The sequence below is a fragment of the Tupaia chinensis genome, unplaced genomic scaffold (assembly GCF_000334495.1).
Source record: "Tupaia chinensis unplaced genomic scaffold, TupChi_1.0 Scaffold143861_1, whole genome shotgun sequence".
Taxonomy (NCBI): domain Eukaryota; kingdom Metazoa; phylum Chordata; class Mammalia; order Scandentia; family Tupaiidae; genus Tupaia; species Tupaia belangeri.
In genome coordinates, this window is record NW_006203712.1 from 57,350 (window position 1) to 79,539 (window position 22,190).

Genomic DNA, 22,190 nt, shown 5'->3' on the forward strand with positions numbered 1-22,190 from the left:
GCATTGTATTTCCCCACTTAATATATACCAAGTGTCTGCATTCTAATATATATATATATATATTAGAAACCATACTGCTTCTGTTGTTATAGAGTCATAAAATTATAGAAAATTATAAGACATATTTTGAACATTATCTTTAAAATTCAGTATTTTGAAATTTTGAAGGTTGTTTGTAAACTCAAGAATTATGGAGTATGAGCTAAAATTTTTTGCTATGTAAAGTAAATGTTTGTGGAAAATGTAAAAATAAATAAATGAAAGAAAAAAATTCTAGGAACTATAAATGGAAAATTTTGGATAATAATATGCATGATTAAGTCACTATGCAGTATATCCTGGATGGGAAATCACATTTTGTATGTTGTGATGATGGTTAGGGAAGAAATGTAAATTAAGTTACAAAAAAAAGAAAAGTTTCAGAAAAAAAAAATCCATTCGATGACCGCAATAAGATATATAGCCCCAGCTAGATGCTACTTTATAAGATGCCTAAAGTTAGACTTGTGTTCATGGAAATGTATATATCAGCTGTGTTTACTATGAAAATATTTACATGGGAATCAGCAGTTAGCGTAATGGCTATGTCGCTGGACTCCCACGTAGTTGACTACATTTCACATCTCAGACCTGGTGGCTTGAAACTCACGCCAGGCGCGTGTGCGTGCGTGCCCAAGTTCCCGAGAGGAGAATGGAGGAGAAGGGATTGTGGCGTGACCATCCCCCCTGGGGGGTGAATTCTCGTTTTCTGTCTCTATGTCTCTCTCTGTCTGGCAAGCGCACGTGCCCTATTGCAAAAATCTCTCTCAAAAAAAAAATTAGATTAATTAAGATCTTTAGTAATTCAATAAAAAATGGGGGGAAAACAGTATAGAAAGTAAACATAGGTATCAGAGACAGTGTGGGAAGAGAGTGGGAGATGGCAGAGGGTAAGAGATAGGGAATCAAGGATGGGGGAAAAAAAGCAAAACATACAGGAAACAAGAAATGGAAAATTATTTGTTGACAATAACATGTATGTTGTGTGCTTGATTGAGACAATATACAGTGTACTCTGGATGGAAAATCTCATTTTGTATGCTGTAATGATGTACAGTGAATGAACATAAACAAATAAATTTAAATTTTAGAAAGTGTATATGATTAAAACTGAATAGGTTTCTAAAACTTTTACAACAAAATTAACTTAAACTTTAATTCCATTTTTCTGCAATGTTTTCGCAGTTCTCGTCACATAGACACCAAGGCATGGGTTAGATTATTTTTGAGGTTGCTTTGGAAGGTCCACTAATGGGGAAAAAGAAAACCCCTCCTAGTCTTTTTCATTTATTTTTCTTTTATTTTATAATTTCTTATTCACATTTAATTGCCGTACATCTCTATAGCACATAATATGGTTTTTCAAAGAGAGGTTAGACCATAAAAAGGGCTTTCCCGTGGTGTACCAACTAACAAGAGTGCGTACTGGCTTGCAACAGGTCTCTCCAAGGCAGGAAGAGATGGTGAGAACGACTAGTGCACAACCGTGGACTCTGAAATAAGCACTTTCTGGTAGAATAAGGAGTCTTTTTTTACAGAGGTGAGGACACTGGATGACCTTGGATCCTTTAAGCCCCTTCCTGTAGCCCCTTCAGCGGGGCAGGAAGCGAATCTGATATGTCGGGGGCACTTTGCCCACACCGATCTCCCGGGGTGTGAGGTCGATGTCCTCTGGAGCCATGGGACTGGCCACAGAGAAGTTCTGGAGGATGGTGGTGAAGAAGATGAACAATTCAGTGCGGGCAATACCTTCACCAAGACAAATGCGTTTCCCTGTGGGCACAGAGGATCAAAATTGTGTTACAAAGTGGGTAACCACAAAGGTGAAACAGGGACTTTACTCTCTTTCCTAGGCCCAGACAGCTGTGCATTGTAACAAGATTTGCATTGAATTAACCTTACCCTGCTTGTCATAGTGACTGTTTAAAAGTTAACAAACCCTCCAAAAATGGTTACAAACTTTGAGAATATAAGCCATATTAAAATTTTTATGAGAGAATGTATAGCTTCTGTTAGCTTTCCAAAGAATGCAATGACCCCACTTATGTTTAAATATGTATGTGTGCATGTATATGCACATGCATGCATGTGTGTGTGTTTGTGTGACCTGAATAGGTGTGTGCATTTTCTTCATTTCTCCCTCAAGTAGAGTAGTACTTAATCCCATAAAGTTATTGTGAGTCTAAAGAAGTAAGAATCTGTAAAAACTCAGAATAACCCCTGGCTCATATGAAGGTTCCCATAGGTATAGCTATTCCTCTGTACATGTATCTGGGAGTGTGTAGGAGGTAGGCATTGCATATGTGTATCTGCATGCATGTACACGTATCTGTCTCTGAATTTTCTTCTGCTCTCAGCTTGAGATGTCTGGGCTTCAAGAATTCTAAAAAATTCCCCAAATTGTACCTAAAACTGTGAATAGGATTGAAGTATATGAGAAGGGGAGTTATGGCTTCCACTGAATTCTCAGGGGTGTAAGGATCTCATCTCTAAGAGATTGAAATCATGGACTTGGAGAGATTCAAGAACAAAAAGAGCCTAAAAACTCAGAGACACAAAAACCCTTTCCCTTTTCATAGGTGTTTCTCACTCTGCAAACAACCTCGGAAAGGCAATGTCAAGGAAGGGCTTCCAACCATTCCCTAGACCCTTCAAGTTGGACAACTGTTCTGGCATGGAGGTGCCTGAGGCAGCTCACGTTTTCTTAGCACATCTAGAAGTTAGGAGACATGACTTTAGAAATACTAACAGGTCTCCAGACTGGTTCTTCTGGAACCAGCTGTGTGACCCAATCTCCACAGGCATTAGAACAGGCTAGTCCCTGTGATCTTCCTTCCAACACATCGTCCTCCTCCCTGTGGCTGTGTATTTGGACACTCTGGTATTTCATTGACCCTGACACCTTTTGACTTAGTTTGTCTTCCCCTCTGTCCACAATAGTGTGACTCTTTCTACCCGTCCACACATGACTCCACTCTTTCTCTGCCTCTCTTTTCTCTGCTTTCTTCCATCTTATCTCCATATTTCTATTTCAGCTTGATTCCCTCTCTTTTTCCTCATTTCTCTCTCCCTCTCATTCTCATTGCTCTCTAAAAATATCCTGTCTCTCTGCTTCCTTTTTCTCTATGCATGTCACTCTCTCTTTTCTTCTATTTCTTATTCTCCTTCTCTTCCACTTCCTTCTTTTCTTGTACTTCTCCTCCTTTCTCCTTCTCTTTCTTACTTTTCTTTCTTCTCTTTCCTCTTCTCCCTCTCTTTTTCCTTTATCTCATTCTTACTTAACTGTCTCAGGTTCACTCTGTCTCTGTCTCTTTCTGCCACTATCTACTCTCTCTCTCTTTTTGTTTTTCACTCAGTATCTTTCTAGTGCTTATCTGTCTCTGTTCCTATTTCTCTACATCTCTGCCACTCTCTAATATAGGATAGGACTATTGAATAGAGGAATTGACTCTGATCCCACCACCTCACACGTTCCCAACTCTCTCTGGAGCTAAAATAAGGATGGAAGTCGCTGTATTGGCATAACCCAGGGCTGAGCCAGAACCCTGCATGCTATACTTACTGATTTTTTTCCTATATAAAATTAATTGTGGGGCCAGCAAATGGCATGGCAGTTAAGGTGCTAGACTCCCACATGGTTGACTGCAGTTCTAGTCCCAGACCTGGCAGCTTGCTTTCTCTCTCTCTTTCTCTCTCTTTCTCTTTCATGAGCACAAATGCCCTATAGCAAATTATAAAATAATAATAAATACAATTAAATAAGTCTAAAAAAATTCATTAATTTACTGAGGTTTTTAGAGAGGTTAAAATACTTGCCCAAGTTCTCCATTGCCAGGAAGTTCCTTTAATACATAATCTTGCTTCTCAAGCCCCTTTGTAGGGTTGTGGTGAAGAAGAAATGGGATAATGCAGGAATATACTAAGTGCTCAATAAATAAAAACTTATCATTATTTGTCCGAAGGAGGGGATGACACCTGCACTCTCATGTCTGAGAAAGGGATTATGGGTACAGTTTACCTATGGAGAAGGGGATAAAAGCTTCATTTTTCTTCAGTGCCCCATTGGCATCCAGAAAGTGCTCAGGGTTGAAGTCATCTGGTTTTTCAAAGTAACGCGGATCATGGAGAGAAGAGCTCAGAATGGGATATATTTCAGTGTCCTAAGGGAGGGTCACAAGAGCAAAAGGTATTGTCATTCTCTGCCCCACCACGCAACAACAAAAACAAGCAAACAAACAAACCCAAATCAGGAGACCCTATTGAGAAACCAAAAAGTAGTTGGGTTTTAAGATCTAAGAATCCAGGATGCCCACATGAGAGGGATGGAAAAGCCTGGTTGGTCTCACCTTGGGGATGAAGTACCCTCGAAAGTGAGTGTCTTTGGTGACCACATGGGGCACACCGATGGGGATGAGGTCCGCAAATCTCTGAATCTCGTGGAGGACTGCATCAGTGTAAGGCATTTTGACTCGATCATCAAAGGCTGGAGGACGGTGAGGGCCAATCACCTGTTCAATTTCCTTGTATATTTTCTCTATGGGGGGGGGAAGGGAACCCCATTTAGAAGAGGCATTCAGCAGGGACACTTCTTAACTGTGGGTCAATGAGCCAGGAAAAGTTTATAATACAAGGTTATACCATTGATCTCTTTCATAGCAATCAGCTTGGGATGAGGACATGAGGGAGGAAGCAGCAAGAATTGTCACCCTTTGAAATCAAATGAATGTTTTGGATTCTCTTCCCACATGCACCACACACATACACACACACACACACACATGCACACACACATGCACACACACACACACACACATGCACACACACACACACACACCACTAGGCATTTTGACTCGATCATCAAAGGCTGGAGGACGGTGAGGGCCAATCACCTGTTCAATTTCCTTGTATATTTTCTCTATGGGGGGGGGAAGGGAACCCCATTTAGAAGAGGCATTCAGCAGGGACACTTCTTAACTGTGGGTCAATGAGCCAGGAAAAGTTTATAATACAAGGTTATACCATTGATCTCTTTCATAGCAATCAGCTTGGGATGAGGACATGAGGGAGGAAGCAGCAAGAATTGTCACCCTTTGAAATCAAATGAATGTTTTGGATTCTCTTCCCACATGCACCACACACATACACACACACACACACACATGCACACACACACACACACACATGCACACACACATGCACACACACACACACACACATGCACACACACACACACACACCACTATTTTGTGTGCAGTTTCAGATTAAGAACTCCACGCTATGAGCCGAACAAAACTTCTCTCTAAAATGAATAGAAAATAATATTTATCATGAGGGTACCATGGTTGAAGCACTGGGCTAGGTTCTTAGGAATGTAACAGTGATGCATTTGAACAGAATCCTAACCCGTTTCCTGGCTTTAAGTTTTAAGCAACGTTTCTTAGGATTTCTTTGATTTAAGTTAAAACTGCTTTCTTGAAATTACCAGCTGAATTTGCTACTGAAAATAGTTAGATTATTTAAGAAATTGTGTGATTAATAAAATGTGAGAGGAAAAGGAATGGAAGACAACTATAGACATCAGAGATAGTGTGAGAAGACAGTTGTAAAGGGCAGAGGGTCAGACATAGGGGTAAATATATATATATGAAACTAGAAATGGAAAATTATTGATGATAGCATGCATGATTAAGCCACTATGCAGTATATTCTGGATGGGAAACCACATTTTGTATGCTGTGACAATGCGGTGCTACTTTATTCTACTCACTGAGGTTTGTCCCTAAAGTCAGACTTGTGTTCATGAATATGTATATATCAGCTGTGCTTGCTATTGAAAATATATAGATTAATTAAGATATTTAATGAAACAATAAAATGGGGAGGAAGGCATAGAAAGCAACAATAGATACCAGACACAGTGTAGAAGGAGGGTGGGAGATGACAGAGGGTGAGATAGGGAATCAAGGATGGGAACAAAAGGCAAAATATACAGAAAACAAGAAATGGAAAATTGTTGACAATAACACATATGTTGATATGCTTGATTGAGCCAATACACAGTGTATTCTGGATGGAAAAAAATCTCAGTTTTGTATGGTGTAATGATGTACAGTGAATGAATGTAAATAAATAAATTAATTTAAAAAAAAAAAAACAGTGATGGGTCCAGCAGGTGGCGTGGTGGTTAAAGGCACTGGACTCTCATGTGGCAGACCCCGGTTCGAGTCCTAGACCTGGTGGCTTACTTTCTCACTTTCCCTTTCTTTCTCTCTCTGTCTAATCAAACTGGAAAATAATAATAATAATAAAGTTAAATAAAATAATTCTTTAAAACAAAAACAAAACAAAAAGGAATGTGACAGTGAAACAGATAAAAATATTAATCCATGAACAAGTAGATAAATAAATAAGCACATATATCAACTAATGGATAGATCAATTTACAGACTAAAATATAGATGAATGGGGCCAGCAGGTTGTGTGGTAGTTAAGGCACTGGAATCCCATCTGGCCAATTGCAGTTTGAATTACTGACCTGGCAGCTCGCTTTCTCACTTTCAATCTCTCTCTCTTTCTCTGTCTCTCTATGATGAGTGCATGTTTCCTCTATCAAATTAAATCATAATAATCATAACAAAATTAAATAAATTATTTTTTAAATGACAAGATTGATGAATAGGGCTGGTCCAATGACCAAGTGGTTAGGGGAGCCTGATCCCACTTGGCCAATCTTTGTTGAAGTCTTGGTCCCAGAAGCTTGAAAAGCACACTGGCACATGTGTATGTGTGACCCAAATCGCAAAAGAATAGAGAAGTGGAGAAGAGATTGGGGCATGACCACAACCCAGTAGGAGTGCTTTCTCCCTCCTCCCTTCTCACCATCTCTGGCAAGTACATGTGTCCATTGTCAGTTTAAAACTAAAAAGAAGAAAAGAGGCCAGTAGATGGCACAGTGGTTACATCACTGGACTCCCACATGGCCAATCACGTTTAAGTCCCAGATGTAGTGGCCTGAAAAACATACCATGTGTGTGTGTGTCCAAGATCCTAAGAGGAAATTGGAGGAGAAAGGATTGCAGCATGGCCATCCACCCTGGGGGATGATTTCTCACTTTCCCTCTCATTGTCACTGTCTGTCTCTCTCTGGCAAGTGAACATGCCCTATGGTAAAAAGAAAAAAAAAAAAAAAAAACTTCTTAAAAAAAAAGTAGAGGGACCAGCAGTTGGCGTAATGGCTATGTCGCTGGATTCCGATGTAGTCGACCACGGTTCAAGTTTCAAGTCCCAGACCCGGTGGCTTAAACTCACACCGGGCGCATGTGCCGGCGGGCTCAAGATCCCAAGAGGAGAATGGAGGAGAAGGGATTGTGGCATGGCCATCGCCACTGGGGGGTGACTTCTCTCTGGAAAGGCACCGTGGTCTACAGCAAAAACCCCTCAAAAAAAAAAAAAAGAATGAAAGTAGAACCCTTAAATAAACCAATACGAAACAACTTTTTTAAAAATGAAAGAATAGTAAAAAAAAAAAAAAAGAAAGAAAGAAAGAAAGAAAGAATAGTTGGATAAATGAAAATGAACTGAGAGACTGATTAACGAAAGAACTAAGAAATGAAACCTCATTCGTAGAAGGATAGATGGGTGCCTGAATGAAAAAGCCGATGAATCAATAACGAGTAGTTCTTTCAAATTATCATTGTTTCAAAGGATCAACTAGATAACTAATCTAAATAAATTAATGAAAATATGTGTTCTTCGATGAGTCATAAACTAAAGAATCATTGAGTATACAGTTGAATTAATGAATAAAGGCATGGACAGATGGATGATGAATAAGTTGATAGATGGGTCAATCTTTTTTTAAGAGAGAGATTTTTCTATAGGGCTCATGTACTCACCAGAGACACACAGAGAGAACCAGTGAGGGGATGGCCACACTGCAATTCCTTCTTCTCTCAGGATTTTGGGCACACACGCACGTGCTTGTGCACACGCACACACACACACACACACACAGTGTGATTTTCAAGCCGTTGGGTCCAGGATTAGGACAGTGGTGGGCCATGTGGCAGTCCAGCACCACAACCACTATGCCACCTGCTGGCCCCATGACGTATCAATCTTTAAGGGATTTTCTATTCACCCATCCACCAATAGGATGAGCATGATTTTGTCTGTGTGTGTGTGTGTGTTTAATTTGCTATAGTGCATATATGCTCACCAGAGACAGAGAGAGAGGGAAAGTAAGAAAATATCCCTCATAAAGAATGGTCATGTCACAATCCCTTATCCTTCATTTCTCCTTGCAGAATTTTTGGCATGCATACACACCCAGCCTGCTTCCCAAGCAGACAGTTCCAGGACCTGAAACACACAGTTGGCCATGTAGGATCTAGCCACCTTAACCACATACTGCTGACTGGCCCCAGGACAGGTATCGTTGAGAGTTAGTCCAAAGCCTGCAGTGCTCCTAAAGTAAGAGGCCAGTGTTGTTTCTCTCAATCATTCAGGACCCCACCACCCACTATTTCTGCAGCTCAAGATCCCTTTGATTGGCTATCTGGCTCACCTGTGATGTGGGGGTATTTGAGCAGGAGCAGGAAGCCATAGCGGAGAGTGGTGCTGGTAGTCTCAGTGCCAGCGAAGAAAAGTGAGAGTGAGTTAATGATGAGGTTCTTCTGGTGGAACTCGGTGTGTGGGTCAGACTTCTCCTGGCCAAGATGAGGTCAGGGAAGGAAAGGGGAAGGTCAAGAGAGACTGGAGCCTTCCAGAAAGCATCCCTGTATCTATTCCTGGATCTCACACTATCTCGTCCATTCTGCTTTTCCTGTCCCTTCATGTCCAGCCATTTATCTCTGTATCTATCTATTTCAATCTCTGTGTCACACTCTCTTTACTCTGTCTAGCTCTGTTTCTGTCTCTCTCTCTCCATTTCTTTGGTGTGTTTTTTTGCCTCCTAGTCTCTTTCTACTTCTGGGATCTTTTCTCTGTTACTGTGCTGTCACCTGCCCTGTATTTCTTCTTCGACCAGTCTCTGCTGCTCCTCCCTACTCTTTCAATTCTTTTCAACATATCTTCTTTTCCTTTCTGCATTTTCTCTCCTCCCTTTTCCTATTCTCTCTTCCATGCCCTCTGTTCTTTCCTCCCCCTCTTCCCCTTTCTCACCCCTTGCCCTCTCTCTTCTCATATTCTCATCTCCCCATCTTTCCCCCCTTCTCTTCTCCCAGACCTTACTTTGTCCATACGGATCAGGTAGGTATCAATGAGGTCCCGAGGGGCATTGGGGTCCAGGGTTTCACGGTGTTCCTCCACACTGTGGCTAATAAAGTCATTGATTTCTTGCAAGTTCTTGTAGACTTGCCTGTGTATGCCGGGAAAGTGCTTCAAGAAACCAGAGAAGAGCTCAAACACCTGCAAGAAAGAAGGAGTGGTAAGATCCTTCCCTGCCTCAGGCTAAGCTAACAGGTCCAGGAGGGAGGGAGCAGACTCCTGGGTCCTAATACTTCTGTGGGGAGGTGTGTGCATGTGCATGTGCATGTGCATGCATGTATGTGTACCTCCCCTTACCTATGGACACAGTATCTCCTTTGATTTGTTGTTCTCATATTTATCTCTTTCTGCATCTTCTTCCTCATTTTTGTCTCTTTTTGCTGGTCTTTGTCCCACCTCCTGTCTCTCTCTTTTCCATCTCTATTTCTGTGTGTGTCTCATTGTCTACCTCAGCCTATTTGCCTGTTTGTTACACACTTTTCTTCACCTTCCCCCATCTCTCCTCGTTTTCCTTAAAGCAGGCATTGATAAAATTATGCTAATACAAGATGAGTCTATTGACTGCTTAGGACTAACGCAAACTTGGAATACTTAACTCATTGCAAAAAATGGGAAAATGTATATAACAAAATATAAAATTTCTTCTTAATTCCTCCTTCTAGCAATAATCATTGTTTCCTGTTTGTTGAGTCTCCTTCCAGACTTCCCTCTCCACAGTTCTCAGTGAGAGAGCATGGGCAGGACCTGTTGAGCTTGTCGGGAGTACTTATCCTAGGCCCCCTCCAGACTTTCCAGCTCAGACCCTTGAAGGGGAGGTCCTGGAAATCCATATTTGTGATGATTCCACATGGGAATCTGATGTACAACTCCAGTTACAAACGATAGCTATACATAAGTGACAGTTGCCAGTCCCAAGATGGTCACGTAAGCCAAAACCTTACAAAATTGAATCAGAGGAGGCCTTGAAAAAAAAAAGTTCTCACAGGCTAGCACATGGTGTGGTGGTTAAAGTGCTGGGCTCCTACATGGCCAAATGCAGTTCGAGTCCCAGATCTGTAAGCTTGCTTTCTCACTTTCCCTTTCTCTCTCTTGTCAAATTTTAAAATAATAATAATAGAGAATGGTGTCTTGTAGGACTTGATTGAGACAAGATGGTGGACTCGCAGTGACAATCTAAAAAGGGTTGAAAAGTAGCTTGTTTAAAAGTAGTTTCTTGGGGCTGGCAGGTGGCGTGGTGGTTAAGAGTGCTGAACTCCCACATGACCAATTAAGGTTCAAGTCCCAGACCTGGTGGCTTGCTTTCTCACTTTCTCACTTTCTCTCTTCCTCTCTCTCTCTCTCTCTCTCTCTCTCTCTCTCTCTCTTTCTCCGTCTCTCCCCCTTTCTGGCCAAATCAAAATAAATAAATAAAGTTAAATAAAATAATTCTTTAAAAATAATAAAATAAAAGCAATTTCTCTTTAGAACAACTTTTATTTTGAGAGAGATTTTTGTTATAGGGTGCGTGTGCTCTCCAGAAAGACAGAGAGAAACAGAGAGACAGAAAGTGAGAAATCACCTTCCGGGGGATGGCCATGACGCAATCCCTTCTCCTCCACTCTCCTCTCAGGATCCTGGGCACATATACACACGCGTCTGGTGTGAGTTTAAGCCACTGGGTCCAGGACTCAAACTGCAGTTGACTACATGGAAATCCAGCAACATAGCCATTATGCCAGCTGCTGGTCCCAGAACTTTTTTGTACCATCTAAGAAGCATCTTGATACACTACAGCAGTAGCAGCAAAATAACGGGTGAGATCAAAGACTACTATCTCAAAACATTTGCTTCCAATCCAAAATGGAGCCTTATGTTGTGTTTGTCATAAATCTATATACTCTTCACTTCTAGATGACTATAATTGCAAAGTGGAACTTGCGTTGATATCTGATAGCAGGACAAAAGCATGCTACAACCCATCTGTGGACATTCCGTGTGAACACACAAAACCTATTCCTAGACCAGATCCTGCATATAATAATGAAGAAACTTATGATCAAGTGCTGAAAACCAGATTAGAAGAAAAAAGATGAATGTCTTGAGCAAGGATTCATGATAGAACAACTTAGCAAAATGTTCTTAAGCACCGTTGGTATCCTCATAGACAGCATCACAGATGTTGTAAAAAACTGGATTCTCCAAAAGACAGATGATATTGAGGTTCTCAGAGGAATCAGGGAAATATGCTTCATTTGTCATTTGAGAAAAACCAGTGTGGTATATTTATGAATATGTTATGTAATAAAACAATAACATCTCTTTTCATGTAATAATAATAATTAATAACATTAAATAAATAATTCTTTTTTTTTAAAGTTCTCATGCAAGCATGCATGTAAACACAAAGTATCACAAGGCATCTGCTAGACCAGAACTAATCACAGAAACTTCTCAAATCAGATAAGCTACCTGCACAAGATTATTTGCTTAGCGATGACTAATGCCAACTCCCATAAGCAACTCCTGTAATCTTTGGTATTTGCACCTTTGGTTTCAAAACAGTTCATGTGGGAGCCTCTTTGTCTTTAAAATTTTTCCCTTATCCCTAGCCCCTCTAGATATGCATATAGTCCCACCACAGCTCACACACCTTAGATTATAAACCTTCCACTGTGGGAGCTGGCAGGTGGCATGGTGGTTAAAGGCGCTGGACTCCCACATGGCCGACCACGGTTCAAGTCTCGGACCTGGTGGTTTGCTTTCTCACTTCTTCTCTCTCTCTCTCTGTGTCTCTCTCTGATCAAACTGGAAAATAATAATGATAATAATAATAAATAAAGTTAAATAAAAATATTAAAAAAAAAAAAAACCTTCCACTGTTTCCAAATCATTTTATTTGCACTGAAGAATCTGTCTGAGTTTCTTTTAGGTTGACATAAGCTGTTGTCAGAAGTGGGGGCTGGGGGCCAGCAGGTGACATAGTGGATAAAGGCACTGGACTCCCACATGGCCGACCACAGTTCAAGTCCTAGACCTGGTGGCTTGCTTTCTCACTTTCCCTCTCTCTCCCTCTCAATCTGTCTCTCTCTGGTCAAATTAAAATAAGTAAATAAAGTTAAATAAAATAATTCTTTTTAAAAAAAGTAGGATCTGAAGTAAATTCACCTAGACAGATTGGCGCCCCCCAGAATTGTGTACAGTATCTACCCAAGCCCCTTTGTGTTCTATACTTCCATGATCCATCTTTCACCCTCTTGAATCTCCTCCTGGATGTGGACTTCCTCCTTTTGGTTGAGTCCTTCAATTATATTTGGGGTGTGGTATTATATGACTTTTATAAAAGAACATTATCCTTTGAGCGAGTAATTTTTTTGTTTCATTTGCTGTTGGACTGTGTACCTAATTAAAGATTTGGGTGACTTAAGTTTTTCTTGTTGAAACGCAATGGGATCCCCAGATTCTAATAAGATACTCTGATCAACTGGACTGGGGAGAAATGTTCACACACATACTGAAATGTTCACTTTGTAAGCTAAATAATATGATTGAATTTATATAAAAATTAAAATGAAAAAAGTGAAAAAAAAAAAAAAAAGAGAAATCCCCTGGGTATCCATCTGCAGAAAGATCAACTGGACTCCTATTTCTCACCATTAATAAAAATCAACTCAAAATGGATCAAAGATCTAAACCTAAGATTTTGAACTATAAAACTAATGGTGGAGATATTTTAAGCTGAGGTGTGTCCTGGCATGTTCAGGGAAGCTATGCTCTAGGCTCCATCTCCTAGACTCCCAGAATATTGAGACAAGGTAGGACAACCTCTACCTTTTCTCTGTCTCTGGCTATCTATCTTTCTGTCTGTCTCACACTCTCTCTCTCTCTTTAAACTTTAAATTTTTAAAAAATTTTTTCAACCACTTCTCCTCACCTTGGGTCTTTTCTTTTACTTGCTAATTCCAGAAGCCATTTTAAAGCTGAGGTATGTCCTACTGTATTTGTGCAGTGTGCTAGCCCGCCACGTGGTTTTCATTTCTTACATGTAAAAAAAATTATTTTTCTCTTTTTTGGTTGTATTTTTCTAGTTTTTTTTTTTCCCTCTTTGCTTTTTTTTTTTAATCCTTTCTTTCCTACTCTAAGCTTCACTCTCCACACACTGAATGTCTAAATAGGCCTAGGTGTATAGTAACCAAGCATATGAATACTTTTAGAATCATTGAAATCCTCACTGCTTATTGAACCTCCTGCCTTAATGAAGAAATTTCTTTTTATAAATCTGAACTCCTAATCTTTCTGTGAATACCACACTGTGAAGCACAGTAGAGGATATATTTTGTCACAGAATGATGAGAAACAACCGCAGAGGCACAAGAAGCATGAGAAATCAAGAAAATATCTCTCCTCTAAGGGAAAAGAACAACCCCTCATCATCCACAGATAGTACAGTAGATCTCATGGAAATGTCTGATAGAGAATTCAGAATATTCATTGTGACAAAACTTAAACAAGATGCAAGAGCTGAGAGCTGGATAAAAGAGACAATGAGTTCCAAGAGGTGTTGAAGTTCTTCCATGACCTTAAAGAGGAAATACATACCATAAAAAAGAATCAAATGGAGCTATTAGAGATGAAGGATACCATTCAGGAAATCAAAACTGCCCTCAAAAGTATTAAAAGCAAATTAGTCCATACAGAAAATTGAATCTCAGATGTTGAAGGCAAAACCTCTGATCCAGAAAAACAACCAAAAAAAAAAAAAAAACTGAGAAAATAACCCCTCAAAATGAGAATATTATACGAGAAATACTAGACACCATTAAGCACCCAAACATCCAGATAATCGGTTTCCCAGAAGGTGAGGAAACTAATAAGGGCATTGATAATCTATTCTATGAAATCTTGGAAGAAAACTTTCCAAATCTAGAGAGGCATGCAAATATCCAGCGCCAAGAAATATAAAGAACTCCACATAGAATCAACCCAAGAAGATATTCTCCAAGGCACATCATAGCCAGACTGGCCAAATCTACAGACAAAAACAAGATACTAAAATTGGCAAGAGAGAAATGTCAGGCAACTTATAAAAGTTATTCAATCAGGTTAACCTCAGACCTCTCATCAGAAACAATGCGAGCAAGGAAAGAATGGGAAAATATACTCAAAGTGTTAAGTGAAAAACAGTTTCAACCAATAATACTATACCCAGCAAGGTTATCTTTTATATGGAAAGAAAAGATAAAAATATTCTCAGATAAACAAGACCTGAAAGAATTTGCCAGTAGCAGACCCACTCTTCAAGAAGTTCTGAAAGGAGTGCTCTACCAGAAAAACTAAAACACAAACAGAAATAAGCGAACAAAAGGGAACCAAGAAAATGACCAATTTAATGCTGGGGACAAGAAATATCATAATAACGTTGAATGTTAACTTCCAGAATTTAAACAGAAAGATTGGACCACAGTAACTGCATATTCAACAGAAGAGAGTTTGAACATAAAACTGAAATTGTGAAATAAAATTTTATGACTTTTGAGTAAAACATTACTGATTTCTTTTTTTTTTACTGTGCTTTTTCCCAATTTAAACATTTTACTTTATTTTGAGTTTTTGATAGGTTCAACAATTTGTTAAAGTATTTTTCTTGTTTGTTTCTTTAAATGGAAACATAAATTTTTCTTCCTTCCTGACCCCTCTTGAATTGGAAATATTTGGGACTATTCTTATTTTTGGGCAGAAGGGTTATTTGTATAAGTTCAATAATGCTTGTTGCATTGAATCAGAAATTGGAAATACTCATTATTGGACAGGGCTTTGATTGCAATGTCATACCTGAAGATTAACTCGTGTGCTGGGCATTTGCTTTTCAACAATTTGAGTAGTTGACATGTAAATATTTTCTCAAAAATATTTAACACCATATTGTATTCATTGTTATAGAGTCACAAACAAAATTATACAAAATTGTAAGAAGTATTTTGAGCATTATCTTTAAAATTCAGTAGTTTGAAATTTTGAAAGTTGTTTGTTAACTGCTAAGAACTATGGAGTATGAGCTAAAAAAAATTTTTGAGAGGTTTTTGCTATAGGGCGCGTGTGCTTGCCACACAGACAGAGAGAGAGAGAGAGACAGAAAGCACCAGGCATCCTCAAGGAGGGTGTCCTCATGCTGCAATCTCCTTTCCCCAGTCCCCATAATCCTCAGATCTTTAGTGAACCTCTGGCATATTTCTGGACTACTGGTAGACCATGGGGCTCCCAGCACTGCAAATCAGTACAGTTTATCACCTATGCCACCAAGTGGGCTTTTTAAAAAATTAATATTCTCCAGTGGTGGTTGTCAATTTTTTGACATTTAAAGTAACTGTTTGTGAAAAAATGTAAAAATAAATAAATAAATAAACGGGAAAAATTTTTAAAAGAAAAAAGAAAACCTAATGGAGAAAACTCTAGGAAACAGTAGTAGGCAAAGACTCTTTAAACAAGACCTCCAAAGCATGGACAATAATCCCTAAAATACACAAGTGGGATTTTATCAGATTAAAAAGCTTCAGCATGGCAAAAGAAACAATAAGTGGAGTGACAACTCTCAGAATGGGGGTCGCAAACTATTTTTGCAAACTCTCACTCAGATAAGGGACTGATAATCAAAATATACAGGGAACACAAACAGCTCACCTGAAAAAAAAAAAAGATCAACCCAATTAAAAGATGGACAAATGAGCTGAACAGGCAACTCCATAAGGAAGACATATGAGCAACCAAAAGTATATGAGAAAATGCTCACCATCCCTTATCATAAGGGAGATGTAAGTTGAAACCACAATGAGATACCATCTAACCCCAGTTAGAATGGCTAAGGTTAAAAAAACAAAAAATGGGGGCTGGCAGGTGGCATGGTGGTTAAAGGCGCTGGATTCCCATATGGCTGACCAACTGCTTTCTCAGTTTCTCTCTCTCTCTCTCTCTCTCTCTGTTTGGTCAAATTAAAAATAATAACAACAAATGGAATTAAATAAATAATTATCTTTTTTTAAAAAAGTGCTGGAAAGGCTGTAGTGAAAAGGGAACTCTCAGGGCGTGGTGGCGCCCGCCCTATGGAAAAGGGAACTCTCCTACACTGTTGGTGGGAATGTAAATTAGTACAGTCACTGTGGAGAACAATATGGAGGTTCCTCAAAGACCTGCAAATAGAACTACCATATAATCCAGGAATTCTACTCCTGAGTATCTAACCAAAGGATAGGAAAATGCTCAGTCAGAAAAAATTCTTGCACATCCTTGTTTATTGCAGCATTATTCACAATTGCTAAGACAAAGAACTAATCCAAATGGGCATGATCAGATGAATGTATTGAAAAAATGTGGCATATATACACTATGGAATGCTACTGAGCCATAAAAAAATGAGGCCTTCACATTCGATAGAAATATGGAACAAATATGGACAAATATGGACGATTTACTGCTTAACCAAGCAAGTCAGACTATGAAAGAGCAGCATTGTATGTCCCCATTCAATATATACAGAATGTTGGCACTCTATAGCAGAAACTGAAAGGTTGAAAGACATAAAAGCATAGAGAGCATTTTTGATACTGGAGACAGTATGGGAGGAGTGTAGGAAATGGGGGAGGGTAAGAGAAAGGAAATCCAAGGGAAGTAAAGGGAAGCAAAACATTTAAGGGACCTAAGGTGGAAAGAAATCTGTTGATAGTAAAGTGTATGGTGGTGGCTTTGACTGAATCAATAAACAGTGCATTCGTGGTGGAAAAATTCACTTGATATACTGTAATGATACACACTGATTGAATGTATAAATAAATACATAAATAGAAAAATTCCCTCCAGGGACTCTTGGTGACTTTGTATTCAAACATGATGGCCTGTTCTCATGTACATCTTAAAACAGACAGCAAAATTACACCAACAATTACTTAGAAACTCAGTGGCCATTATGTGGATCATTCAAACTCTCCAAGCTTGTTTTTCTCAAAACTAAACTGGGAGACTATGACTATGAAGTTAAACAGTCTGAATGGGATATACACTTCAATTGGTATCTTAAGGTATCAAAGCATATTTAAAACTCAAAAAAATTGCCTTCATCTTGTGAAGTTAGCAGATTAAAATAAACAAGAGGATAAAAAAGTCTTAGTGACTCAGATTTCTACTTCAAAGTTTCTCTCTCTCCCCTTCCTACAACTTCTTCTCTGATTCTTTTTTTTTTTTTTTTTTTTTGGAGAGGTTTTCGCTATAGGGCACGTGCGCTCGCCAGACAGAGAGAGACATAGAGACAGAAAGCGAGAAATCACCCCCCGGGGGGATGATCACGCCGCAATCCCTTCTCCTCCATTCTCCTCTCGGGATCTTGGGCACGCACACACACGTGCCCAGCATGAGTTTTAAGCCACCGGGTCCGGGATGTGAACCACAGTCGACTACGTGGGAGTCCAGCGACATAGCCATTACACTAACTGCTGGTTCCCTTCTCTGATTCTTTATCCTTCTCTAGCTGAACCTTCCTTTCTTCCCAGATCCCTCAGCCCCTACCACCCCCTCATTGGAATCTATTAAAACTCATCCCCTTGGGGCTACCAGGTGGTATGGTGGTTAAAGTGCTGGCTTAATGCAGTTCAAATCCCGGACCAGGCAGCTTGAAAATCACAACAAATAAATAGCTAAATAAAGAAATATCCAAACAAACAACAAAAATCTCCTTAACATAAAACCTGTGGGCAACCCCATAGCATGGTGGTTAATGAGGTTGGATAAAACATGGCTGTGTAGTTAGAGTCCCAGACCTGGAGGCTTGAGAAACACTGGGTGTATGTGTGTGCATGTCCAAAATCATGAAAGGAGGGAGAGATGTAGGAGAAGGTATTGGGGCATAACCACCTTTCATGGAGGGTACTTTCTCACTTTCTTTCTTTCTCTCTCTGTCCATCTTTCCAATAAACACATGCACCATCTGGCCAAAAAAAAATTTTTTTAATTTACAATAAAACCCAGTGATGACAAAGATAAACCCAAGTCTCCTATGTTCCTTGGTCTAAGGCTGAACTCTGAGCCATTGACAAGAAATTTCCAACAATCACTCAAGACTCCCACCTACTTACTGATGAATTGAACATAGTAATCCAGGTTTATCAGTCCACTTTCTTTGATCTGTCGCAGTTGGTTCAAGTGTTTGTTGGTTGAAGCTGAATGAACTCACCTCGAGTGAGACTCAGAGAAATAGACATCCCAGTATTGGGAAGAGTCTCAGAATTTAGAAAGGCACCTTCATAAGACCACAGCCTTCACAAAAGTTCTAGATTGAAACCAGGTTCAAGCTTGTGTCCAATAACCTAACGAACCAGTTCATAATAATAGCCAACTCCAGGTCATTTTTAGGGTACATTTCAGACTTCCCATGAAGTCAATTAAGTCAATTAAGGGCTACTCAAATAGCCCTTAATTCTGACTGTGAATGGCCTCTTTCCAGAACTTTTCCAACTTGTTAACAGAATCCACATGTAATAGGAAATTATGCTTAATCTAGATCTATTAAATTTGCTAATCACCTGGCCCATACTCTAGAGGATAATCATAGAAAGAAAACTCAAAATCCTCAGTCTCCAACTTCAACAAATGGGGGCTCCCAAACAAAATTCTACTAGCTTCTGCCATTGTTACAGAAAACCTGGATACTGGAAAAGATTTCTGCCATGCAGTAGTCTCCCAACCTTCCTGGCACCAGGGACCAGCCTTGTGGAAGACTATCTCTCCATAGATGGAGGTGGGATGGAGGTAAGTTGGGGAGGTTGGTCCTGGGATAACCCAAGTGCAACACATCCACCATGAACCCCATTCCCACCACTACTACATTGCAATATACAATGAAACAATCACACAACAACAGGGTTCATGAAACCATGAAAATATAATATAGCCACTGATCAAACAGGAGGCAGAGTCTGACAGCAATGTGAGCAATGGGCAATGGCTGCAAACACAAACAAAGCTCGTGTGCCCACCACCCACGCTTTACTGTGAGGCCCCGAAGATTGGCACCGTTGGCAGCCCAGCCCCTAACAAGGTTGGAGACCACTGCTATAAGGCACAGAAAACCAAACAGCCTCTCCCTCAGAACCCTTACGAGAAATATTCCCAGTGACAGGGCTCCACAGAATTACAAGGGCTGATCATCCTTTTCTCCCACCCCACCTCTTCCTTTCTCTGACCTGGCTGGAGAAAGAGCTGATGAGTGCAAAAGACTGATAAAACAGGTCCAGTATCCGCAGGAACTCAGGGTCTTTATAGTCAAAACGTTTTCCAAAAACTATGGAGCAGATGATGTTTGCGGTGATGGACTGGAAGTAGAAGGTGGTGTCCAGGAGGGCTCCTAGGAGGAAAAGGAGGAGTCACAGGATACAGATTCAAGCTTCAAGGGAACATTTGACTGCCACCCCATCTCTGTATGACTGTCTGCCATCGCTCAATAATAGCAAAGATAAGAATAACAGTAACAGCTCACTCCCTAGCATGTTTTATGTGCCAAAGCACTTCACATATATTTTTTTCATCACCACATTGGGAGAAAATGCAATTCTATTATTATTCCCATTTTCTAGATAAGCAGACAGAGAGAAGTTAAGTAATTTGACCGAAGTTGCATAGCTATTCATGACTGGGGCCAGGATTCAGACCAGGCAGCCCAACTGCAGTGTCTACACAGTTGATCCTTACTCTGCATCTTCTCTTGGCCCCCAGCCCTGACTCTGTGAACTTGTAGACTTAAGTCCAGGGCCGGAGTGGAGAAGTAGTGTAAATTAAAAAGCCCTGATCTATCTGTCACACCCCCTTAACCTTCTCTCTATATCTCTGTTCTTCTATTCTGCACTTGTAGCTGATGCCTAGAGACACCAGACTCAGCATTTGCTCCAGTTGGAGGGGGGTGACTGAACGTCCAAGAACATCAGGTCCATGCAGCCTCTCTCTGTGTCTCACCTGTCTTGTCTCTTCTGGTTCCTCTGTAGTCCTTTTCCCGAGCTTTGTCTATCTCTGTCTCCAATGTCCTCTGTCCCAGTTTCCCAGTTTCTCTCTGAATCTCTGAGTATATTTCTTTCTTTCTTTCTTTCTTTCTTTCTTTCTTTCTTTCTTTCTTTCTTTTTTTTGAGAGCTTTGCTGTGGGGTGCATGCACTCACTGGAGAGACAGAGAGGCAGAAAGCAAGAAGCAACCCCCTTCCCCCAGGGGGATGGCCATGCTGCAATCCTATCTCCTCCATTCTCCTCTCAGGATTTTGGGCACATACTCATATGTGCCTGGCGTGAGTCTCAAACCTCCAGGTCTGGGACTTGAACCACGGTTTACCATGCTAGCCCCAATTATCTTTCTCTTTATTTTGATCTCTCGTTTCTGTCTCTTTCTCCTTTCCTGTCTCTCCATCACCGTTTCCTCCTGTCTTTCTTCTCAGCCTCTTTCTCTATTTCCCCATTGCTTCCTGTATCTCTGCCTCTCCCTCCAGTTTCTACATTTATGTCTTAGAACCTCCTGAGAAATTCTGGTAAGAGAGATGATGATGACCTGGCATAAATGCAATAGAGACACCAACGAAGGACCTTGTTGGTGTCTCTATGTGTCCCACGAACACTCCGTGATGGAATCTAAAAACAGCTGAAAGTGCTTCTTGGATAGCTCCTCAGGGTACCTGAGAGCAGAACAACTCACCTGGCCTCTTCGCTCACTGCCAGCTTACCAATACTTTACCCAAGGAAAGGAAAGCACAGTTCACTATTTTCCAAATGTCTGCCATTTTTTTTTCCTCTGTTTTGTTTTATGTATGTCTTGTTTTCTTCCTTGATAGATACAATTAATTTATGAGTTGGTTTCCCTGAGCATAAGTAGTGTGCTATTCACTAACTATACTCTGAGTTATTCATGGCTGCTATCCACCTTGCATCTCTCTCTTTGCAGTTTCTTCCGTCCTGGTCTCAGTCTCTCTCTAATCCTCTCCTTCTCCCTCTCCCTTTGTCTGAGGGCCTCCCAGGCTCTGTCTCTGTCTCCGCTCCTTTCTCTGCCCAGTCTGTCTGTCTCTCTCCCCTTCTGTCTTTAATTGCCCTGCATCTCTCTGACTCGCTTCCCTTTCTGTCTGTCCCCTGGGGCTCACCCTTGGACTTCCGCAGCTCCTCCACCAGACATTGCGCTTCCTCCTGGATCCGCTCCTCCACACTCCGCTTTCCCATCCCGAAGTCCCTCATGGTAGCAAGAGAGAATCGCCGAAGGGCCTTCCAACGATCTCCGTTGGCAAAGACCACACCTTGGTTGCAGAAGGGAGTATGAATCGCACAAGAAGTTGGAAGGAGGTTAATGGGTTCCTCTCTGTCCACCCTCTCCATCCCTATCCTCCCTCCCCAGACCCATCATTCCCATCTTCTCCCCACCCACTCCAAGTGCCGTTGAGGCCCTCACCATATCCTTGGAAGACTGGTTCAACAATGGCGATTTTCCCCCGGCCAGAGAAGGCCTCCGCTTGGTCCACCAGGGCCTCCCGTATGGCCTCTACACCACACAGCATGACCACTGGTCTAGATCCCAGGTATACTGTGAAGACATCCCCGTATTTCTCTCGGAGCTGCCAAACACACCCCACACATGGTTGTGGTTAGTGAGTATAAACCTCAGAGGTGAGACTACTGAAACACCTGTATGTCACTTTAGCCATTAGCTGCCTCCGCAAGACCCTCCTCCCCAGGCTGCCTCTACTCCTTCCCAGATTCCAGCAGCTAAAGAGTTAACCCAGGCCGGCAGGTGGTGTGGAAGTTAAAGTGGCTGGATTTCATATGGCTAACCTAGCAGTTCAAGTCCCAGATCCAGTAACTTGAGAAATACACTGGGCACACATGCAAGCCCAAAATCCCAAAA

At 40.8% G+C, this 22,190-nt stretch overlaps 1 protein-coding gene across 1 annotated transcript in view; it reads right to left on the minus strand.

The window, feature by feature from the left end:
- Positions 1 to 1,333: 1,333 nt before the first annotated feature.
- Positions 1,334 to 22,190, minus strand: part of LOC102479421 (cytochrome P450 2B4) — a 28,815-nt gene continuing 7,958 nt past the window's right edge. The window contains exons 2-9 of the mRNA XM_006165270.3: positions 21,738 to 21,900; positions 21,436 to 21,585; positions 19,509 to 19,669; positions 9,271 to 9,447; positions 8,606 to 8,747; positions 4,386 to 4,573; positions 4,058 to 4,199; positions 1,334 to 1,812 (exon numbers count right to left, since the gene is read on the minus strand). Coding sequence (XP_006165332.1) covers positions 1,631 to 1,812; positions 4,058 to 4,199; positions 4,386 to 4,573; positions 8,606 to 8,747; positions 9,271 to 9,447; positions 19,509 to 19,669; positions 21,436 to 21,585; positions 21,738 to 21,900 — 1,305 coding nt within the window. The 3' untranslated portion in view covers positions 1,334 to 1,630. The remainder of the gene's footprint in view (positions 1,813 to 4,057; positions 4,200 to 4,385; positions 4,574 to 8,605; positions 8,748 to 9,270; positions 9,448 to 19,508; positions 19,670 to 21,435; positions 21,586 to 21,737; positions 21,901 to 22,190) is intronic.